Here is a 25,629-nt window from a genome sequence, read left to right as displayed (position 1 = left end):
ATGCAACATTTTATATTTGAGGCTTTAAGATTGGATTACATCGACATGACAAAATTGTCTGAAGCTCAAGATGAAATTGTGACCAACAGGAGGAAAATAAAATGGGATATTTTTAGGTCTTATTCAAGACAGAGTGTAATTGTACTCAACTTAACCCTATAATGCCAAATGTATCATATGTGATACATGAGTTTTGAAGCCCTCTACATGATCAGGGTGATGTTTTTTTTATTGTTTTTTTTTTTTAAAAACTTGATGTATACAATTAGATACATGCAATACACAGATAATCCACCAGGGGGGAGGAGTTCATTCACCAGAGGCCTTTCCAGTGACACTGCAAGACTGTCGTTAATGAGGAAGGAGGAAGAACTTTGACAATTTAGAAAAGGAATTAACAATTTGTTAGACATGTTTGCATTATATTATGTTTCTTTTTGTTTTGTTTTTTGTTCGAAAATAATATTTGAGCATTGGGACCTGACATATCAAATATGATACAAAATTGAAACACATACATGGAAATTGATATTTGAAAAAAAATTTTTGGGTTGTTCAGAAGGACCAACAAAGGCTCCAGGTTCAAAGAACTGGAATTTTCTGTCAATGATTTAATGGTTCATGTTTTAAAGGGTTAAATAAGGCTGTGTGTCTGTTACTAGGAGATAAGACACACATTTGTCCTTGGAAGATGCTTTCACTGTAATTATACACCATTATGGTATGTTTTAATAACACTGTCATAAACACTTTATATTTTATGACATTTATAAGACCTTATGTGAGACTTGTTAACATTTTAATGACATTATATTAAGAAAGTCTTGAGTTTCCTATGATTATGTAGAATTGCATAACAAAAACATTTAACTTATGTATTTTGTTTTTTTATCATTTGTTTTTGAGGGATTTTGCCTCATTTTCAGAGCTTTTCAGAGCGTGGTTTCTGCTGAAGTGTCTTCTGGAAGTCCCTGAACTCCTTCTGTCTCACGTCTACATGTGGACATTCAGACTCAGCCTCTCTGACTTTGCAGCTGTTTTCTGAGTCATGCAGTGGGTGGAGAACAGGAGAAAATTAGGCTTTAAGCTCCAGAATGATGGGAAGAGCTACCCTGCTGGAATCTAAAGAAGCCCGCTCCTTCCCCAAAAAAATAAAAAAGCCCATTCTGTTGTGTTTTATTTGATCTGAATTATTTTAATCATTTTCCAGGAAATCACCAGCTATCTGTAATATGTTTGGTCTCAGTTGGGTCAGACACTGTACAGTAGGGCTGCACAAATAATCGTTCAAAGATCGCGATCTCGATTCACACATGTACGCGATCTCATTTCTACCCACAGACGATTCTGCAACATTTTATTTCACGGCTGCATTACAAACAAATCCCCTTGAATGCAGAACTGCCGCCACCTCTTTCCTCAACCAATGGTAAAGTGTCTTCACAACAGGTGACCTGCTGCTGTCGGCTGCAGTTGAGTGAAGAAAGAGCGAATTAAAAGCAGAGGAATGTCTGCGGTAAAGAGAGTGAAATGGATGAAATCCCCAGTGGTAGTGGTGCGTCACCCACCTGAACTTGTGCCCAATGAAGGTTTGCATCCGGTGGTGTTAATCTCATGTCGGTCTTCTGTTCTGTCGTCCAGATCCAAGTGTCTTTTCACTTTCACTTCCCTGACTTCTGCACCGTTCTTCTTCTTCTCCTTTTCTTTTCTTCACTGGTGAGGATAACTCGGCCTTTGACCAAGAATCAAGTCTCGCCCTCTCCACAAATTTTATATTAAAAATAGAAAAGCACTCAGAGAGCGCAGACCTCCGCCAAGGCAGATCAGTGCCACCCCCCCCCCCCGATCACCACCAAAATTTAATCATTTGTTCCTTGTGCCAGTATCAACATTTCCTGAAATTTTCATCCAAATCCGTCCATAACTTTTTGAGTTATCTTGCACATGGACAGACAGACAGACAAACAAACGCCAGCAAAAACAGAACCTCCTTGGCGGAGGTAAATATTCCATTGTGCCGGCTGGAAAGTTTCTTTGCGCTGCAAACTTTCACAGATCAGCTGATGTCACTTAGCACCTGGGACCATAAGTGCAGCGTTTCTGCTGCCACACCAAACATTTCATACAAAAAAAAAAAAAAACATCACTGTCGCATTAAACTTATTATACAAATGTATAATATATAATAGTCTAGGACAAACGTCCTGCCCCCTCAAATGAAAGTTTACAAAGCTTCAGGAGGTAGAGAAAAGATAAACGAGCATAAAGTTTCACTTTCATTTCTGCAGGGGTGGAGGGGCACGGACTGCACCGCCCCGTACCCCCATAGTATTATAAGTAGGACGCATCCCCCAGCCGAACTGTACGCATGCGGCCGAGTAACCCCCCCCCCACCGACCGAAACGCACTCGCATGCGCGCCCCCCCCCCCCCCCCCCCCCCCCCCCCCCCCGTCTAATTAAACACCACCACACCAAGGATCAATACCACAGGAAACACTGCATAAGTGACCGGGCTACTTGCAGAGTGATATGGAAGATGCAAATCGGAGATAAAAGAACCCATTTTCTTTGACAAGGGTGCAATAAACATTTTGTGAAAAAAATCGTGCCAGAGAATCGTGATCTTAATTCTAAGCAAAAAAAAATCGTGATTCACATTTTTACCAGAATCGTGCAGCTCTACTATACAGCATAATACATCCAGTAAAAAATACATTTAAATGCTTATTAGAAATACTAAACTGCACATACACCATTATTTGTAACAAAAAATGAATAAATAAATAAAAGTGTGTCCGTCCACACACGAACACACAAACAGGAGTCCAGTTCCAGCCACAGCTGTGTGAGCTGTTCTGGTCTGGGACTGGAAAACACAAACAGCTGAGCCACTGGGAAGGTGCCACAAGCTCAGAGTAATGATGATAAAGCAAAAGGACCAGTTGTGTAAGAAAGTGCTTACAAAGCTTCCCCCAGATATCTTTGTGTACTCACTTTTGTCTGTGTACAGGCTAAGTTATTGTGGTGGCCTCTGCGATACTAAAATAAGATTCTTGTTGTGCTCCCGCAGGGCAACTCCAACAACATCGCCACTATTGACATTTCGGTGGGCTTCATCGGGCTGGAGAGTTACATCGAAGCCCCTGCCATCTTTCTCACAGCGCTCAGCACTTATGCCGGGCCCCTGCTCTGGGCCTGTCACCTGGTCTGCTACCTCAGCTCCGACACAGACAGGTTGGTGTGTCATCCTGCTGTGTGTGTGCCGTGTGTGTAATTAAAGAAATGGGTCACAGGCAGCGGGTTCGTTTTCACTGTGTCCAAAAGTATACGCTGGAGTTTCCATCGCTGCTTTGACTTCAGGGAAAGGGGGGGAGAGGTGCACAGGAGGATTCTGTTAATCGACCGTGAAAACATACAGACTCGTTCGCAGGGTGTCAAAGATGCGTGAAAACGGCTTAACCTGCGTATCACCTCAGCTGGAGAGGGGCCAGTAGGCAGCTCAGTGTACGGGCTCCAATACAGCCAAAAACTACAGCTCCCAGGCAGCATGAGGCACCTGCTTCAACACTGAGAGCTGGCAAAAGTACAGCTGAAGACAGACGTTTACGTACAATACTGTGCAAAAGTCTTAAACCACCTATCGCACAGGTGTCAAACATGCGGCCCGGGGGCCAAAACCGGCCCGCCAAAGGTTCCAATCCGGCCCGCAGGATGAATTTGCAAACTGCAAGTAAGGGCATCAAACTCAAAAATAATATCATAATAACCTAGAAATAATGACAACACCCATTTTTTCTCTTTGATTTAGCACAAAAAACATTAAATTATGAAAATATTTATATTTACGAACTATCCTTTAACAATAAAATGTGAATAACCTGAACAAATATGAACAACCTGAAATGTCTAAGGAAAATTAAGTGGAATTTTAACAATATCTTTCTTCAATATCTGTCTTTGTAGATCTGATCTGTAATGCATATGTATAAATGATAAGTCGAGGCATAATATTGATAAAATTGTACTTATATTTCTTAACAGATTCCATTTTTTTCAGGTTATTCACATCCTTTTTGTTTGAATAGGTTGTAAATGTCAATATTGGCATAAGTGAATGTTATTTTTTGCACTAAAACAATTTGGGGTTGTCATTATTTATTGCCTATCATACTATTATTTTACTGGTCCGGCCCACTTCAGATTAAATTGGGCTGAATGTGGCCCCCGGAAGAAAATGAGTTTGACACCCCTGATGTAGATGACTGTGTTTCCACGGTAACTACGGAGCCTCTGAACGTCCAAATGGGTCATATCTGATGACCATGAAAAGATGAAGAACTGTATCTATTTACATGGACTGATAGGATTAGTACGGAAGCGTATTGCATTCACACAAAAAAATTAAATTTGGCTCTGTTTTTCCGAATTAACAAGATAATTATTTCGTAATTATGAGAAAAATTAAGTTAAAAAAAAATTTGGCAGATCCATAAAACCCGCACCACACGATTCCGGAGCAGTTTTTACCCCACAGCCATAACTACACTGAACAAAGAACTCAACCACTAAAGCATAGACATTTCTTAATTGCACTATTTTATACATAGCACCGTATACACTGGCACTGACAGGATGTGTGTGTGACATACTGCTGTGTGATAAAGGAGGTGGATGTGTGAGGGAATGAATGTATGGATGTTGATATGTGAGTGATGCATATTTTGTTTTTTTATTTTGTTTTTATTATATATTTTATAAATATTACTATTTATTACTATTATTATTTTATGAGTCCGTATCCTGATAGTGCACCTGAATTTCATTGTACATTCTGTATATTGACAATAAAGTATCTTATCTTATCTTACTGTTTTCTGAAAAAAGTTAAATTCAGCTCTGTTCTTCTGAATTAACAAGATAATTATCTCATAGAAAAAGAGCCAAATTTAAATTTTTTCAGGAAACAGTATCTCGTTAATTCAAAAAAACAGCCAAAATTTGTTTTTAAACTTATTTTTTCTTGTAATTGTGAGATAATTATCTCATTGATTCAGAAAAACAGAGCCGAATTCTATTTTTTGTGCGAATGCAATACGCTTCCGTAGATTAGTGGATCGACAGGTGTTAAACAGTTTAGATCAGTAGATATTTTAGGTCAACAGTGGATGTTGGGGTCTTAATGGGTTAATGCAATACATCTCATATTGTCTGAACAAAAGGTTAAAGACATGTTAAGTACAAATGGGGGACCCACTAAATACTACCTGTTTGGTTTATAGAAGCTGTTTTTTCCTGAAACATTAGTTTTTTTGCGGCTGTACATTCTTCACATATATCAGATTGGATCTAATACACACTGACAGATGCACTGGTGTGGTTCTAGGACAGTTACATCCAGTGAGACTGAAGTCAGTTCTTCACAATTCTAAACATTTCAGAATAGATTCACTCTGTTGCTTTACTTACCCCTACTACTTCATTTTGGTCATGTGGCATTTCAGAGTAATAAGAGACAGAATTTTTATTCCACATTTTTGATCATATTTTGGGCTGTAGATGTATTGTCAGTACGCTGGTGCATGGTTATTATCGCTAACGACAACTAACGAAATGATGAAAACTAGAATTGATAAAACATTTTCATTAACTGAAGTAAATCAAAACTACAGTATAATTAAAAGAAAAAGCGACAACTAAGTGAAACTGTATTGTGTGTTTACAAAACGAACTAAAACATGTAAAAATTCTGGATAAAATTCCCTTCGTTTATGTCTTTGTCAATGTCGGATTGATATGAAATCGATTTATTTTGCTCAGTTCGTCACTTGCTGTCACTTTGGTTTCCAGTCGTCTTCTCGTCCTCACTCTACCTGGTAACATGGAGACTAAAGTTGGGAGAAAGCAGCATAAGCATAGTCCTGTCTGGGATTTATGTAAAGACGACGGCGAGGAAGAGAAAAGATATGAAAAAACTAAAACTAAGGATTTAGAAAAAAAAACATAAACTAATAAAAACTAATACAACTGCTCTAAAAACAAATTAAAACTAATTGAATTAAAGAAAAAAACAAGTCAAAACTAAATAAAACTAAACTATAATGAAAAATCCAAAGCTATTATAACCTTGCACTGATGGCAGTTAAAAAGCTTCAGTTATTTTATTTCTAAAATTTCTTTCTTTGTCATAAAAAGGGAAATATATAAGAAAAGCAAAATAAACCGATCTGAAGATAATATCCCAATAGAACTCTCAGTCATTTCAAACATTAGTATTAGCTCAGAATTTCACAATTGCTGTAAGATTTTCTCTAAGGCTGTAGCCACTTTTTTTAATTAAAGGTTTTAATTTAGTTAATGCACAGGCCTGTTAGAAATTAGACTGCGAGCGTATATGGCCATGCATGATTTATATTCTTAATAATGTTTGATCCCACATTTGAATGGGATGTGATTAACATTTTAGTAGTAGAGAATGTCTGTGATTAAAAAGAGCTGCTCTTAAGTTTTTGGTCCTGCTTTCCACGGGGACAGAATGATGACAATGAACAAGTCCTCAGATCTCACCTGGGGGGCCCGGGCTGAATTAAAACCCATTTATCCACTGAAGGTCATCATCAAAAAATATGTCGGTGGCGTTGGCAACGTTCACTGCAGCTCAGTTATCGCCGTGGTGATGAATGAGATGTTCATCAACATTTTACCAGAAAACCTTTGTAAAAGTTCACATTTGTATGTGTGGAGAGTCAGTCAGGACTCATGCTCCCAGAAGATTTTAACCTCCTCAGACCCAGCTCTGGGTTTTCTGTCCACATTTGTGGACAAGAGTTTCACAACTTTATACAAAAAAAAAGAAAAGAAAGCTGTCCACCACAAAGGACATGCCAGAAAAATTTTACAAACTGCATCTGAAAAAACTGTTGCATCATGATGTTTCCAATATAGGCATTTATTGAATAAAAAACAAAAAAAGCTGGTACTTTGCTGACATTTCCTGGGTCTTAGGTAGGGTTGTGTATTGGCAAGAATCTGGCAATACGATACAAATCCCAATACTAGGATCACGATACCATATATCGCGATATATCACGATACTGTTAAAAAGGCAATTTTTTGTTTGTTTCTTTTTTTTTTTAATGATTATTTCCTTGAAGAATTGAATTACACCAGAAATATGTACAAATACTAAACACATTTTTTTGGATCCCAACAGGATCTAATGTTATATCACCAAATGTTCCTGTGTTCAAACTGAAATTCTGTTTTACAGACATTACAGTTTCAGATCCTGTTCAAATGTCAGATTCTATTAGTTCAGAACGAACATCAGAACATTACTTTTGTGCAATCCCAACAAAGGAACTAACATTATTTAATAAAAGAGTGTTAAATAATAATAATAATAATAATAATAATAATAATAATAATAATAATAATAATAATAATAAAATAAATAAATAGATTATATGATAAAATATAAACAAAAAAGGAAAAAAAAAAAAAAAAGAACCTCTCCCATATCTGCATTTGAGTAAATACCTAAAAAATATCGATACAGTACTTTTTAATATTGATACAGTGTTGTGAAATGAAGTATCGCAATATATTGCAGAACCAATGTTTTCTTCCACCCCTGGTCTTTGGAGGTTAAAGACTCTTTCTGGGTAAACCTTTCATTTTAAAACAGAGATTAACAAGTGATAAAGTAAACAGAGCTTACTAATACTAATACCCCTGCCCGATCCCTTTGCCCCTCCTACTCACTGATACCCCACCTACACCAGAGATTAAGTTTGAGTCTTAACATTCAATCAGTTTAAAAGCTTTTCAAAAATTTGTTAAAAAAAAAAAAAAAATGCAAAAAGTGATTGACAGGCACATGTATAGAGCATGTGTACGTAAAGAACTGGGTGAATAGTGTCTGAGAAATGGGATGGACAAAAATCTCAGATAGAAGGATGGAATTCCTGGTATATCTACAGTCAGTAAAAAAAATTATTAGACCATCAAAAGTCATCACAAGCAATAGTTATGTAATCCAGTCCTAACTCCTGTGTGTGTCATGTGACTAAAACAGACAGAAAAGAAAACATGGAATGTCTAAAAGCACTGTTTTTGTCAGTGCAATGACAGAGATACTGATGGAAGAACTGAAGGGATTTGGGATTTTATCGAGAAAATATGTTAAATGGATAAATATCAGCTCTGAAATTAAACTTCTATAAGATATTTTTGTTGTTATCATTATATTTGTCCAAACAAATGGACCTTTAGTTGGACCTTTAGCACTGCTTCACCCTCTGCGGTTGGACCAAGGGCAGAGTGGACAGTGACTGGGGTCTCATCTCATTTTACACAGTGGTAAAAGCACACAGGTCCCTTCATGGTTCCATGGTTTACATGCAAACTGTTGTAAGTATTTCTGCAATTCAGTGGATAAACACCTTTGACATAATGCCTGAACTGTTATTTATTCATTCATTTATTCATACTCTGATGAAAATATTGATGACAGTGTTCGGTAATGTCTGATTTTTTTTTTTCATTATTATTATTATTTCAAATTATACATTTACATAAACATATACTTATACATAAGGAACCACACAGACACTATATATATATATATATATATATATATATATATATATATATATATATATATATATATATATATATATATATATATATACACACACACACACATATATACACATATATATACACATATACATATATATATACACATATACATATATATACATATATATATATATATATATATATATATATATATATATATATATATATATAAAAAACAAATTATACTACAAACCTACAAACCTATTAAACCCCAAAAAAGTTAAAAAAAAAATAAAAAAAAAAAAGTAAAAAAAAAACAATAACAAAAAAAAACAAAACAAGATAAATAATGTTATCAACTCCCCCTTACAATAAAAAGGAAAATTTTTATAAAGAAATATATGCTATATAGGCTTCTTCTCACTCCTTTTCGAATATGACTTTTTTTTTTCTTTTCATTTTGCGTGTATCATTATTTTATGCTTCCTTGAATTTTCATTTCTATATTATGTTATTATGTAGTGCAAAGAAGTCAGTTGGTGGCAAACAGGAAGCTTGTATCATTTCCATATTCGAAATATATATATATGTATGTACATATATATATATATATATATATATATATATATATATATATATGACAACTAGCTTCTTTAAGGTGAGTATTGGGCTGATTTTCCATGAGCTGTAAACCAGCTCTATTTCAACCTGCACAAGCACAGTCTGTTTGAAAACTGTCATTATGGGATAGCCATGTGACTGAAAGTGTTCTTCAGTTTTTGGTAGAAGGCTGCCTTGGTCTTTTTTTCCGTTTACTTTGTTATCCCTGGTTGAACTTCTGAGCGCTCCAGATTTTATTTTTTTCTGAATTCATCTAGAAAGGTGGAGGGTTCAGAACAGGGGCGTAGAATTGCATAGGGACGCGAGGGACCCGTCCTACCAATATCCATCCACTACTGTGTTGTCCCTATCAATACAACCACTGTCCGTAGTGTTTAGTCAGTGATTATGGCACAGTCGGTCTCTGCTAGAAGTCCCGCCTCTAACGTAATTATCACTCTCTGATTGGCTCTTTGGTTTTGCTAACGTACATGTGATTGGCCGTCCCCGCTGTCACTCCATCTGCTTGTGAAAGGAACCTGCTAGTTGGACCGCTAACGCAAGTTGTCGGCATGTTTGGCATTTGTTCTGTCTGAGTCACATCAGCTGAGCAGATTTGAATATCAGAGGTGTCATTTACATGTACATTTGGACATGTGTTTGTTTGCGCCCATGCGTGTGCACCCGGTAATTAGGATGTAAAGGATGTCAAAGAAGAGAAAACTGGTCAGAAGACACTTCTACAGGAGTCAAAGTCTAAGTTAGTTCAAGGGTCTAGAACTGTAGAGGCTCAGCACAGATACTGAATAAAAGACACTATTTAATACCAAACAGACACACTTTTAAAAGTTATTTTTACTTATTATTTTCATGTATTTCTATGGAAGAGAGCAACTGTTTAAAAAACACAAATAAAGAAAATTTGTGGGAAAAATACAGTAAAACTTCAGATTCTAAATGTGATTCTAGATGTAATTTTATCCATATTTTTAGGGAATAAATTACATGTAATAATTGAAAGTAAAATCCTTTTTTAGCTTAGGCAGTAACTGTACCATCAAACTGTATGATCACTGTGTCCTTAATCTGTTCATATGTCATGAATCAACATATTTACGTCAGATGACAGAGTAGAGAGGAGGGAGGAGGTAGAGGAGGAGAAGGAGGAGGAGGTAGAGGAGGAGAAGAAGGAGGAGAAGAAGGAGGAGGTAGAGGAGGAGAAGGAGGAGAAGGAGGAGGAGGTAGAGGAGGAGAAGAAGGAGGAGAAGAAGGAGGAGGTAGAGGAGGAGAAGAAGGAGGAGAAGGAGGAGGAGGTAGAGGAGGAGGAGAAGAAGGAGGAGGAAGAGGAGGAGAAGAAGGAGGAGGAAGAGGAGGAGAAGAAGGAGGAGAGGTAGAGGAGGAGGAAGAGGAGGAGAAGAAGGAGGAGGTAGAGGAGGAGAAGAAGGAGGAGGTAGAGGAGGAGAAGAAGGAGGAGGAAGAGGAGGAGAAGAAGGAGGAGGTAGAGGAGGAGAAGAAGGAGGAGGTAGAGGAGGAGAAGAAGGAGGAGGAAGAGGAGGAGAAGAAGGAGGAGGAAGAGGAGGAGAAGAAGGAGGAGGTAGAGGAGGAGAAGAAGGAGGAGGTAGAGGAGGAGAAGAAGGAGGAGGTAGAGGAGGAGAAGAAGGAGGAGGAAGAGGAGGAGAGAAGGAGGAGGTAGAGGAGGAGAGGCTGGAAATTCACAGTTGATTTCAAATAATGGATTTATTAGTCATGAGAAGAATGTAGAATGCATTAAATTCTTGTATTGTCTGTAGATATTCAGACATGCATCATCAACATGTCAGTTACTGAATTGTTTTGCTGACTATGATTGTTTGCTTGTTTGATCAGCTCTACGTGACGTGAAATAATGAAAATGCGAAAAAACATCAACTTTCCGGAGTGCTGCCTCGGAGCACTTTTGTGTCCACACCAGTGTCAGAATCAAACCTACTCCCTTGGTTCAGAATGAAAACTAAAACCACACTGATGCTTGGAGGTTTACTGTAACAGGTCAGATGAAAGTGTAACACAGCTGTCATTCTCCTGTCCCCTCCCATTTGAAAGGTTGCTTATTTAGGCGTTTAGCGTCCCTCTTCCTACGATCACATGACAGGAAATGACCTTTGGGGATCCTGACCCGATCCTGCACGGAGAAGGGTTTAGATCAGGGAGTGGCCAGCACCACGGTAACCAGTCCCCCTCAGATTCCTGTTGAAAAACTGTGATTACTGCCTGAAATGTTACTCCTAAGAAAACTAAATCAGACACTGCTCCTGTATCGATCTGGTTCAGTCATGAATCTAAACTGCAGTAAATTGCATTTAGCCTGACAGCACCATTGATCTGCCCTCAGATGCTGATTATGGAAGGTGTTGGTGGTGCTTTCACTGTGGTTTTACCCTCTGTAGCCCAAATCATCTACATCAGGGGTGTCAAACTCATTTTAGTTTAGGGGCCACATACAGCCCAATATGATGTCAAGTGGGGACGGACCAGTAAAATATTAACAGTGAAAAAACTACAATTAAATTATGATGCTGTTTACATCTACAAAAATCTGAATAACATGAACAACTGGAAACATCTTCAGAAAAACAAGTGCACTATTTTTTTTGTTTTTATACAAACAAATTATACAACAAACCTATTTAACCCCCAAAATAATAAGAAAAAACCCCAAAAACAAACCAAAAAAAAAAAAAAAAAAACACAACAAAAAGAACAAGATAAATAATGTTATCAACTCCTCTTTACAATACTCAGGGCTGATTCAGAGTTAATATAATGTAAACTAACAACACATTTCCCCATCAAGAGGACATAGGAGACAGCAGGACACTCTTGTTGACAGTAGAGAAAAAAGGATTCCATTGTTGAGAAAACAAATTAATTTGTCCATGAACGGAAAACTTAATTTTTTCCAGCTTTAAAAAGAAAAGTAAAACAAGTGCAATTTTAACAATATTACACCTCAGATTATTAGTTTATCCTTTACACATGTGCATTACAATTTACATTACAATTAAAAATGCATAAATGTTTTGTGCATTTTTAATTGTTGCATTTTGCAAATTGCATTTACTTATCTTAAGACATTTCAGGTTATTCACATTTTTTGTAAAAGAATGGTTTGTTAATATAAACATTTTCATGTAATTTTACTTTTTTTACACTAAAAGAAAGAGAAAATTTGCTGTTTTCATTATTTATAGGTTTAATAAGATAGTATTTTACTGGTCTGACCCACTTGAGATCTAATTGGTCTGTGTGTGGAATCTGAGTTAAAATCATTTTAAAGTCCTTGATTGTTAATATCTTCAGTGTAATTTTTGCATTTCACAAATTCATCTTACAGGCCGGACTGGACCCTTTGGCAGGCCACATTTAACCCCCGGGCCGCATGTTTGACACCTGTGATCTAAATATTGTTTGGTCTGTACCTGACAGTGCTGCAACACACACTCCTGTACAGACACTAAAGGGGCCCTGCTCCACTTTAGTGATGCCCCTGAAGCTCGTATCATATCGAACTCAGCTTGTAAACATAACACACTGCATTTAAGTGTGGGATAGCGGACCGTTTTTCTTTTTGTCACTATTCATAGGAGGATGCTTCCCACGTAAACTCCACCTGTAATGTGTAAGGTTGTTATTGTTAAGGAAAGCTAACGAAATGACGAAAACTAGAATTGAAAAAACATTTTCGTTAACTGAAATAAATAAAAACTATAATTAAAAGGAAAAAAAAGGATAACTAACTGAAACTGTATTGTGTGCTTACAATCCAACTAAAATGTATAAGAAATATGGATAAATTTCCATTCATTTTTGTCTTTGTCAACGTCGGATTGATATGAAATCAATTTATTTCGCTCAAGCAGTTTTATCTGGCAGCACCATACGGTACTTCACAGTCCGTCACTTCTGGTCACTTGTGGTTTAGAGTTGTCTTCTGGTCCCCACTTTACCTGGAAACATGGAGACTAAAGCAGCAGAGTCCTGTCTGGGATTTATTTGAATGTGATGGTGAGGAACATAAAAGAAATGAAAAAACTTATGGAAGTAAATCTGTCTCATCAGATTTTGAATTATAAAAGCTACTGAATTTCTAGCACTGAATTTTTTTTTTTGCACTGAAATTAAGTATCTGAAATTTTTGTCTCTGAATTCAACTATTTTCTTAAATTTAGAATAAAAAAAAATTCAGAAGCAAAAAATTCAAAAGCAAAAAATTCGGAAGCAAAAAATCAGTTGCAAAAAATTTAGAACTACAAAATTCAGACGCAAAAAATTCAGAAGGAAAAAAAATCAAGCAAAAAATTCAGATGCAAAAAAATTCTGAAGCAAAAAATTCAGATCACACAATCGCACTGACTGTCTTCCTGCATCGGTGTCACTTGACCAACCTAACGTAACTTGATTGGCTGTCGGTTTGACTTGAGATAGAATCGATTGCTTATCCTTGGTGTCCTGGATGTGTAATTGGAATTTTTTGCGTCTCAGTTTTTTGCTTCTGAATTTTTTGCATCTGAATTTTTTTTTTATTCTAAATTTATGAACAAAGTTAAATTGAGAGACAAAAAAATGCTGATACTTAATTTCAGTGCAAAAAAATTCAGTGTTACAAATTCAGTAGCTTTTATAATTCAAAATGTGATGAGACAGATTTACTTCCATAAAAACTAAAACTAAGCATTTAGAAAAAATAAAAACTAATAAAAACTAGCAAACCTGCTCTAAAAACGAATTAAAACTAACTGAATTAGATCAAAAAAGTCAAAACTAAATAAAACTAAACTATAATGAAAAATCCAAAACTATTAGAACCTTGGTAATGTGCACTTAGAGACACTTGACAAATGAAACTCAGATCTACTGTAGTCTGAAAGTCATTTAGAATTCACTGCAGCATCAGCAGCTCCAACACAAGGTAAGTGCTGGAAATGGACTTTGATCAATAGCTCCTCAACAGTTCTCCACTGACACTGTCAAACCGTCAACCATCATAATTTGAACAAGAGATTTTCTGTAGTTGTTTACAGTCTTTAAAACAGGTAAACAACATCATCACTTGCATCATGAACACAGTCACAAGTTTTTTGATGAGTTGTGTCTTCAGGTTTTCCCGACTGTCTGCAAATATTTATTTGGACTGTCACTGACTCATAAAGATTATTGTTTCAGATTTTCTGTCCATCCCATTCTTTTATGCATAGTATCTCAGAAAACACCATCCTAGAACTTCATCTAATTTGTCTCAAGTGTCGTTTACCTTCTAGAATGTGGTGGTTAGAGACAAAAGCAGCGTCCAAAATTCCATTGCAACATGCTGATTATTAGGTTAAAACTATATGAAAGATTTTTAAGTAGGTCTGTGACTGTCATATGAAATCAGAAGTATGTGAATTCTGATTCTGTTCACACCGTTGATGTTTTGACCTGACATTTTGAAGGCAGGTTGAGTCTATGGGAGATGATGGGTGTTTTTGAAGCCAGTACGTAGTGGCCTCAACAGTATTACACTTCAACAGACTGTTCATTTGGCTTTGTTTTGGAAGTCAAAACACAGACAAGACAGGATTTTGGCTGTCATAAGTATGTAAAGAATTCTGAGAAGGTTTCATATTAATGTGTAATGGGGTTAAAAAATATAAATATAGATATATAAACTTTAAAACCAACTGTACTATATCACTACAGAAAGAGCACACCCTCTGTGTCTCTCTCATCTCATCAGTCAACCCTACATAGCAGCAAGAACTTTCCATAGAAAAATGAAGAAGTCTGGATAATTATTAAAACCACTCAAAAACTGTCACATCTCAGAAAGTAATGAAGTTGCGCAATAGCCACATTTATATTCAACTGTCATTGACACTATAGCCCTAAATGCATTATTTTTTAAGTTATTTGTGAAAAACAGATTTTTCTGCTTTGGCATTATGGACAGCACTAGGACATGACTTAAAAGGCTTAGTGGACCCGGTAGAGATTATGCAATCGAGCTAATTCCACAGATTTTCTTGTAATTGGTATTGTCATATTTTAAAACTGAGTACAAGTTGAATTTCCAACATTGGGGCAAGTGATGCACCCTAATATAATATAATATGCACATATATATATATATATATATATATATATATATATATATATATATACAGAGAGAGAGAGAGAGAGAGAGAGAGAGAGATACCTGGGTTTAACTCAGATCCTTCCGTTGGATTTATATGTTTCATATCTGTAACCCGTTCTTTAAGCCAAACTAATGCAGTAGTTTCTCATTTCTGAAACTATCATCAGTTTGATAGAGAACACAAAGACTGGACTGTGTTTCACTGGATAAAGGTCATGTGGTCCAGACTGACCCTGTTCCACAGTGATGGACACATCAGGATGAGAAGAGATCCAGATGAAGTGATTACCCATCATGCCTAGTTCCTACAGTACAAGCCTGTGGGGGCAGTGTGATGGTCTGGGGGTTACTGTCAGGTCTAGGGTCACAACATTATGTGCCCAGAAAAATTATCTAAATAAACACTGTACACTGTATAAGCTTATTGAAGTAGTGCTTTGAAGAAAGTGTGATGTAATTAGAGCTAAAGGTGGTCCAACCAAACAGGAGAGTGTAGATATTTTGAAGGGGGGGGCAGCTGTGCACAGACATGTATGTAAACTGCAAAATTGTGATTCTAGTCTAACACATTAAATATGACCTAATATACTTGGAAAAACTGAAAAATATCAATAAACAAATAAATGACTCAATAAATGAAGAGTCACCTCATTCATCAGTGTTAGGTGCTTTTTCTGACTGTTTAGCCCCCCCTTTGCAGTTGCACATGAATGTTTTAGTAGTTCCTTTTAGTCGGAACACATACGTAAACAGACAGCCGTCAGCTGAAGAGCTCCCACTGTAGAGGCTGTCAGCTTTTATTTTACAACCTGGGTGTTATTTTATGGAGATTAGAGACAGGCCCGTGAAGGTAAACAACATCAGTAATCAAAACAGTCGTGTTTGGTCGTATTTCCTCTATCATTTACCTGACATTTAGTGCAAGAAACAAACTGTACTGTTCTATCCCTGAGAGCTCACACAGGTACTGTGAGCTCCAGCGTTGACCTTGTGTTCTTACTGTAGGACTGTGTTTGACTGCACCCCCACCGCTCAGGGAAGGAGGAAATATAATGGAGGTTTCACTTGGGCTCTTCCCCTATGTGTTTTCTTCCAAATAAGTAGTTCAGGTAATTAAGTTCAACTGGTGATTTGTTTTATACTGTGAAACAAACTGAATAAAAAATACCTCATTTTAAATGAAACTTAGATTCATTTAGCTTTGAAGGAATAATATGACATTATGGAGGCTGCAGTTTTGTTTTTCAGAGTGGGTGAGGGTTTGGTGAGGAGGCTGTTGAGAAGACAATGTCCAAGTATGTCTGTGATTTGAGGAAAAAAAGGCCTGTTATCCTTAAGTGAAGTGGACACAGCACAGATGAAGCCTTAGTTACTCAGTTCAGTAGTAGTTCTGTACTGGGTTTCATCCACTAAAATATAAAATATGGTCCAATTTGAACAGAGTTTTTAATATTTTATATGCCCTTAACATTTTCGTCAGATGAAAAACTGCACACTATGAATAAAAACTTTTAAGTAATTTTAGACACAAGACAGATGTTTTGTTTGCTAACACCTGCATGCTAAGCTAGCTAGCATTGGTCTGCATCTCACCCTGGAGTTTTTATTGATCAAATTACTGTGTGAATGTAGCTATCAAATGCACTTTTGTAGTCATTTTAATCTGGTTTTGTCAAATTTTGCTTCAACACATGGACTGTGAACATGATTTCTTGTTTATGTACAGATAAATATGAGACCAAAGCCCTAGAGCGGGGCAGAAACAGGACACTTGGCTGTAGTCGTTTATTTCAGTGCACAGTTTTGTGTGTCCTCATTGTTGTGCTGTAGTGTGTGAACGGCAGTGTGTTAACCAGCCCTCTGATTGAATTTCCACCTCCAAACTGGACCCGTTCCCATTTCTCCTACTTGAGCAGCGTGCCTTCTCTTATGTTGGGAAAAGGTTTGAAGTTCCTCCCCCTCAGCTGGGACTCCTGCCTGTTTGAATGAACACCGATCCTGTGCTCATTCACGCATGTCGTTCACTGCGTCAGAGGGGGTTTGGGTTTGTTTATTTCAAAACTAGGAGATGTAGTCGGAATCTATACATGTGCGCGTCTTTGTGCATCTTTGTGTGTGTGTGTTTGGTTTTACATCATCAGCTCCTAATCTCTCTGCTGCACCCCCCCCCCCCATCATGCAGGTTTTTAAAGTCATTAACTTCTTTATCAGAATTTGCCAGCAATCCGTATTATTGAGAGGAGATAATTGGATCAGACTGTTCTCCTGGGAACATGGGCAAGGTAGAAACTCCAAAATGTGAAAATGTGGCCTTGGCTCTGACTCATCAGTAAATTTGCAGCTTTATTGATTGAATGGCATCACATATCTTTGAGAAAAACATAAAGCAAGTTAGGGTGACCTTGGTTCACTCAGAAATGTGTACGTTGATACAAGGGATGTAATGATATGAAAATTTCACATCACTGTTATTGTGACCAAAATTATCACGGGTATCATTATTATCGTGGTATTGTTGCACTTGTGCTCAAATTGTTCAAAAAGTACTAATACACACACTGAAATAATTTAACCAAGTTGTATTTTGAAAAAATAAAATGACAGCACAATGTAGTTTCTTTTGGCAGAAACTTTCAAATATTACCATGTAAGCACCAAACATACAAATGTGCATTAAAGATGGAACCTTATGGACACTGATTAACCATTTTCCAGATCAAGTTTGAGTTGTTTTAGTTTATTTTTTATAGATAGATAGATAGATAGATAGAACGATAGATAGATAGAACGATAGAACGATAGATAGATAGATAGATAGATAGAACGATAGATAGATAGATAGATAGATAGATAGATAGATAGATAGATAGATAGATAGATAGATAGATAGATAGATAGATAGATAGATAGATAGATAGATAGATAGATAGATAGAACGATAGATAGAACGATAGATAGATAGATAGATAGATAGATAGATAGATAGATAGATAGATAGATAGATAGATAGATAGATAGATAGATAGATAGATAGATAGATAGATAGAACGATAGATAGAACGATAGATAGATAGAACGATAGATAGATAGAACGATAGAACGATAGATAGAACGATAGATAGAACGATAGAACGATAGAACGATAGAACGATAGAACGATAGATAGATAGATAGATAGATAGATAGATAGATAGATAGATAGATAGATAGATAGATAGATAGATAGATAGAACGATAGAACGATAGATAGATAGATAGATAGATAGATAGATAGATAGATAGATAGATAGATAGATAGATAGATAGATAGATAGATAGATAGAACGATAGATAGATAGAACGATAGATAGAACGATAGATAGAACGATAGAACGATAGAACGATAGATAGATAGAACGATAGAACGATAGATAGATAGAACGATAGATAGAACGATAGATAGAACGATAGATAGATAGATAGATAGATAGATAGATAGATAGATAGATAGATAGATAGATAGATAGATAGATAGATAGATAGATAGATAGATAGATAGATAGATAGATAGATAGAAGTGCGGTAATCAAACATGCTTATCATGATAATTAGAATTTAAACGTTCATACAAACTGTTGGGACTTTCACCAGTTTGTCATTCCAGCAGTCATGGTTCCATCCCTGGTCGTTCCTCGACAGGAGGTGGTTTTCTCGGCTCAGACTGGTGTATTTGCTGCAGTGCGTCCCCTCTGCTCTAATGAATCCTCTTCCTTGTTTGCAGGAGCCCCGTCGCGGTGGGCCACGGCTGCTACTGTTTGGCCCTGCTGAGGTCGGTGCCAGCTGCAGCCTACATCGTGCTGGTGACTGTTCTGCGCTACCACCTCTTCATATGGAGCGTCTTTTCACCCAAATTACTCTACGAGTCCATGCACCTGCTGCTGACGGCGGGAGTCTGTCTGTTCTTTAATACCATGGAGCAAAGCCACAGTTCAAGCTAATCTGAGGAAGACCAGAGTTAAAAGGTTAGATACTTGACACTGTAAGAAAAGTGTGGAGCTGATTTAGGATCATAAGTTTTGTATATGAAAATATAAAATTTGAAACTGAAAATTTAAGTTTTGATCTTGAAGTTTGAAAAATACAACAATGTATTCAAATTAAAAATAAGTGTATGAAAAGTTTTTTTCAGGTTAAATATATTTTTGATTCCCTTCGGTAATTATTTTGAATAAATTTTTTATTTTCATTTTTCACTGTCATATATATTTTAATATTTGAGGTTTTATTATTTTTTTTAGTTGCATGTTTTATCGTTTCAGGTTCAGCTCTTATTTTTTACGGTTTTAAATCTTATTCCACCATCAGGGCCAAAAGTTGAACAAGCGAAAAAAAAGAGATTTGAAAACGAAAAAAAAGAGATCTGAAAGTGAAAAAAGATTTGAAAGCAAAAAAAGATCTGAAAGTGAAAAAATAAGATTTGAAACCATAAAAAATAAGATCGGAATCTGAAAAGATAAAACATGCAACTGAAAAAAAAAAAAAAAAAAAAATCAAATATTAAAATATATATGAAAGTGAAAAATGAAAATAAATAATTTATTCAAAATAATTACCAAAGTGAATCAAAATTATATTTAACCTGAAAAAAACTTTTCATACACTTATTTTTAATTTGAATACATTGTTGTATTTTTCAAAATTCAAGATCAAAACTTAAATTTTTTGTTTCAAATTTTATATTTTCATATATAAAACTTACGACCCTAAACCGGCTCCATAGTTCCCTGGTTGAGACTGATGCACGTGTGAGCAGCTGATACAGAGTCCATCCTCTGTACGTTTGGTTTGCAAAAATAAATTCCAAATGTGCTTGTATTTTTTTTTTTTTTTTGAGCAGCCTGTTTAAATGCTTTGTTTTTGCGAGCAGAAAAATGTGTGTGGATGAATGAAAAGGAAATATGTGAAGGAAATTTTTAGATGCTGTAAATTACCTCAGGGATGAATGTTGGGCCGAGCTGTGTTGAATCTTTAGCGTTAATGTCTCTTTTTCCAAAAATACGTTTTTCGCTCATCGGCCAGTGGCAGGTAAAACAAAACATTAGGCCAAAAATGGTTTTACTGGCCAGTAATTTGCATTTGTTTGTCTAAAATACAGGTGTCAAACATGCGGCCTGGGGGCCAAAACCGGCCCGCCAAAGGTTCTAATCCAGCCCACGGGATGAATTTGCAAAGTGCAGAAGATATTAACAGTCAAGGGCATCAAACTGGAAAATAATAGCATAATAACCTAGAAATAATGACTCCAAATTTTCTTCTTGGTTAAATGTGAAAAAAATCATATGACATCATGCCTCTAAATAATGGCAGCACCAATTTTTTTCTCTTTGATTTATTGCAAAAAACGTTAAATTCTGATATCCTTTAACAATAAAACGTCAATAACCTGAACAACCTGAAATGTCTAAAGAAAAATAAGTGCAATTTTAACAATATTCTGCCTGTTTTGTGTCTTGGTAGATCTGATCTGTAATGCACATGTACAAATCATAAGTTGAGGCAGAATATTGATCACGTTTTTCTTATTATTATTTCTTATTTTTCTTCAGAAATTTCTTTTTTTTTTTCAGGTTATTCACATCTTTTTTGTTTGGAAAGTTTGTAAAATGTTAATGTTTTCATAATTTAATGTTATTTTTTGCATATAAAAAATTTGGAGTTGGCTATTATGTTATTATTTTACTGGTATTATTTATAGGTTATTATGCTATTATTTTACTGGTATTATTTATAGGTTATTATGCTATTATTTGACTGGTATTATTTATAGGTTATTATGCTATTATTTTACTGGTATTATTTATAGGTTATTATGCTATTATTTTACTGGTATTATTTATAGGTTATTATGCTATTATTTGACTGGTATTATTTATAGGTTATTATGCTATTATTTGACTGGTCCGGCCCACTGAAGATCAAATTGGGCTAAATGTGGAACCTGAAAGAAAATGAGTTTGACACCCCTGGTCTAAAAAATACCTGAAGTCGTTGCAAATTCATCTTAAATGGGCAAATCAAATTAAAAATCTGTCTCCTCTTGTCCATGTTTTGGGCGTAATTTGAAATCCAAGATGTTGCATTAGTATGTGTTAGGAGTTCAGCTAAAATTGTCCAGTTCAGTAATGAATGCGCTGGGTCTGCAGTCTGATTTCTGTTAGCTTAAAGTTACATCTGTGTCAGCCTGTCATTCAGGTAGTTTCTGCTGGGATTTAATCTTTCTATTTATCTTAATTTTCCACTGACTCATAGAATATATTTCATCTCAGCTGGTGGCCAGTGACACCATTTCATTTCCCTCCAAACTCCAAAAAATATCCACATTTGGAGCTTTTGGATATTTTGGACCCTTGTTTAACGTCATAGCCACATGCTGCTGTCATGGTTAGTACTGTAAAGGCGTGGATGCAGTTCTTTTTACAGTTGGCCTTATTGCATATGTATTTAAGAGTTCTTTTCTCATTCCCCAAAATTTGGGAGGAATATAAATTTAAATAAACCACATATTTGCACCATTATTTCATGCAGGAAAAAGCATTTCTGAACCCATTTTGTCTGTCCCCTATTGTTTTTCATTTGTTTTTATATTATTATTATTTTTCTCCCACCGCCAATTTAAACTGGAATTTGCCCCCCTAAACGTACTCAAAAACTCACCAAATTTGGCACACGTCACATAAATTTGATAAAATGTAAAAATTAACCACATAGGTGCCAAAATGAGCTCTCTAGCGCCCCATAGAGCCACAAAAACGGCCCTAGCGGCCAGTAGGAAAATCGCAGATACACGAAACCAACGCCAAAAGTTTTGTTTCATCAAGCCCGACAAATCATACGTTGACACCTCTGAGCTAACTCCAACAGAAAGTTTGCAATTTGCCTTTACAAATAAACCACATATTTGCATCATTATTAATGCAGGAAAAAACATTTCTGAACCCATTTTGTGTGTAATAATTATGTGAGGAGGAGGCACCTCTGAGCCCACAGCATGTGGTGGAAGTGACAGAATCTTCTTAACTGGTGTTCATTCATATGGAGTGGCACCAGAAGTGTTTCAGGTGTGTCAGAACTTATTGATTTCCAATGTGAGGTTCAAGGTCTAACAACTGGGGGCTCTAACTGTAGAACACAGGTGTCAAACATGCGGCCCGGGGGCTAAATCTGGCCCCCCGCCAAAAGTTCTATTCCGGCCCTGCAGGATGAAAGTGCAAAAATGAACCTGAATAGTCCAGGTTGTCCAGATCCTTTGGGTTCAGGTTCCACATACAGACCAATGTGATCTACAGTCAAAAGAACAACACAATAACCCATAAATAATGACGACAAATTTTCTTTGTGAAAAATTATGTGGAAAAAATTTAAGCAAAAAAAAAAAACATTACACTGTGAAAATATTTACATTTACAAAACAATTCTTTCACAATAAAATGCAAATAAATACATAAAAAAACAAAGATGAAGAACCCGAAATGTGCAATTTGAACAATATTCTGCCTGTTACTAAATGTTTGGTGTATTTATGGACCCACTGTGATCTGTAGTCGTGTTAATAATAACAGATGGAATATTGTAGAAATTGTTCAAATTTTAGTTCCAAACTCCAAAATTTGAACAATATTCTGCCTGTTCCCAAATGTTTAGGGAACACTGTGTGTAAATGTACATGTATAGATAATAAGTTGAGGCATAATATTGTTAAAATTACACTAATTTTTCATATGAAATTTCTGTTTTTTCAGGTTATTCACATCTTTTTTGTAAAATGTAAATATTTTCATAATTTAATTGGGGGTTTTTTGTACTAAAACAAAAAGAAAAACTTGGATTTGTCTTTATATATAGGTTATTAAGTCATTATTTTACTGGTCTGGCCCGCTGCAGATCAAATTGGGCTAAATCTGGAACTGAACCAAAATGAGTTTGACAGCCCTGCTGTAGAACCTGTAGTCCTGCCTGTCCAGGTCTGTCTGCATCTCTGTCTTTGTACAAAGGACCGGTACCTTCCACTATCATTCTAGAATAAAGGCCGAAGTTTTCTGAGATGTTGGACCACTTTTTTTTTTTTTTTTTTTAAACCAATTCTCTTTATCTTGGGTAATACCAAGTGCAGGACTCAGTATATTTGTAAAGTCGTCTCTGAAGGGAAGTGGGTTTGGTGGAACATGTGCATGAGAAAGCATGTTGTGATTGAAGTGACTGATTCCCAACTAAACCGCACATAAAAAGACATATTTATCAAACGTGATGTTCAGAGTCTAGTTACAGCTCGGAGGTTGTTTGTTGCTTCAGGTAGAGAGAGGCACTTCCAAAGTAACAGCAGGAATGAGAGTGACAGTCCAGACACTGGACCAAATATTCACCCTTATTCAGGACCAGTCCATCCACACTGTAAAAAATCCCCCCATAAAAAATAGTAATATTCTGGCAGCAGAGGTGCCGAAAAACTGTTGTAAAATAATGGAAAATAACCATCTCATAAAAATACGGAAATTTTCCATAATTAAAATACAGTTTTTTGCCCTAACTTTACATGAGAGTTTGCTCCTCCTAACTGTGACGGCGGTCTTTGACAGAAGTCCGTGTCATGACCACGGACCTTAAACCTGTGATGGACCCACAGTAGTGACACCAACGTAAGCCATGGTTTCACACGGATCCACCGGTTCAAATAGAACTGCATGTGGATCACTCATCTTACACTGTCCCACACCCATCCGTACTGTACCGTCTTCTTCTAATCCTGGTCAAGGTTATTATTGTTAACGAAACTAACGAAATGACGAAGCCTAGAATTGTAAAAACATTTTCATTAACTGAAATAAATAAAAACTATATTTAAAAGAAAAAAACGATAACTAACTGAAACTGTTTTGTGTGCTTATAAAACTAACTAAAACATATAAAAATTATGGATAAAATTCCCTTACTTTTCATCTTTGTCAGTGTCGGATTGATATGAAAGCGATTTAATTCGCTCTAGCGATTGTAGCTAGCGGCACCATACGGTACTTGTTGGTCCGTCACTTGTGTTCACTTGTGGTTTCCAGTCCCCACTCTACCTGGAAACATGGAGACTAAAGCAGCAGAGTCCTGTCTGGGATTTATTTGAATATGACGGAGAAGAAGAGAAAATATATTTTTAAAAAAACTAAAATTAATACTAAATTTAAGCTAAAACTAAGCCTTTAGAAAAAAATAGGACCAATGGCCCTGTAGCTTACCGGCACTTCCCATCTCTTATAATGGGGAAATTTTTCGTAGTCGCACCAAATCCAGAATCGGATCCGGATCCAAATAATTTCACTAACTTTTGTTGACATCATCATAAAGAAGCTGTATACCAAGTTTGAAGTCAATCGGAATTGTACGAGAAGAAGACAATTGAAAGTTTTGTAACGGACAACACACGACGCCGGAGGCCGCATGACGACAATAGCTTACAGCCTATTGGCTGGTAAGCTAAAAATGAAAACTAATAACAACTAGCAAACCTGCTCTAAAAACTAATTAAAACTAAGTGAATTAGAGGAAACAAAGTCAAAACTAGGGCTGTGTATTGGCAAGAATCTGGCAATATGATACAAATCACAATACTAGGATCACGATACGATATGTCATGATATATCATGATACTGTTAAAAAGGCAATTTTTTGTTTGTTTCTTTTTTTTAAGTGATTATTTCCTGGAAGAATTGAATTACACCAGAAATATGCACAAATACTAAACACATTTTTATTTGATCACAACAGGATCTAATGTTCTATCACAAAATGTTCCTGTGTTCAAACTGAAATTCTGTTTTACAGACGTTACAGTTTCAGATCCTGTTCAAATGTTCATATTCTATTAGTTCTGAACTAACATCAGAACAGTATTTTTGTGCAATCCCAACAAAGGAACTAACATTATTTAATAAAAGAGTGTTAAATAATAATAAGTAAAATATAAACAAAAACAAAAATGGACCTCCACAATATCTGCATTTGAATAAATACCTACAAATATTGATACAGTACTTTTTAATATCAATACAGTATTGTAAAATTAAATATCGTGATATATTGCAGAACCAATATTTTCTTACACCTCTATGCAAAACTAAATAAAACTAAACTATAAAAAATCCAAAACCTATAACCTTGGTCTAAACCAGGGTTTATGATTATCACATTTCTGAAGTGCATGTAAACATGTCAGATCTGATGATTACAGTTTTCTGATTCCTAACAGTATTTAGACTGTTACAGTCATATG

At 35.9% G+C, this 25,629-nt stretch overlaps 1 protein-coding gene across 2 annotated transcripts in view; it reads left to right on the top strand.

The window, feature by feature from the left end:
- pigg (phosphatidylinositol glycan anchor biosynthesis class G (EMM blood group)) overlaps window positions 1–20,117 on the top strand; it is a 202,424-nt gene extending 182,307 nt beyond the window's left edge. The window contains exons 12-14 of one of the 2 annotated variants that reach the window (XM_030145924.1): window positions 3,072–3,235; window positions 19,096–19,360; window positions 20,096–20,117. In XM_030145924.1, coding sequence (XP_030001784.1) covers window positions 3,072–3,235; window positions 19,096–19,312 — 381 coding nt within the window. In that variant the 3' untranslated portion in view covers window positions 19,313–19,360; window positions 20,096–20,117. Of the gene's footprint in view, window positions 1–3,071; window positions 3,236–19,095; window positions 19,730–20,095 lie in introns of those variants that run through there. The other variant, XM_030145925.1, reaches the window with a different exon arrangement.
- The last annotated feature ends 5,512 nt before the right edge of the window (window positions 20,118–25,629 follow it).

The sequence above is a fragment of the Sphaeramia orbicularis genome, chromosome 10 (assembly GCF_902148855.1).
Source record: "Sphaeramia orbicularis chromosome 10, fSphaOr1.1, whole genome shotgun sequence".
In the NCBI taxonomy this organism is placed as follows: Eukaryota; Metazoa; Chordata; class Actinopteri; order Kurtiformes; family Apogonidae; genus Sphaeramia; species Sphaeramia orbicularis.
This window is presented reverse-complemented; position numbering and strand designations above follow the sequence as displayed.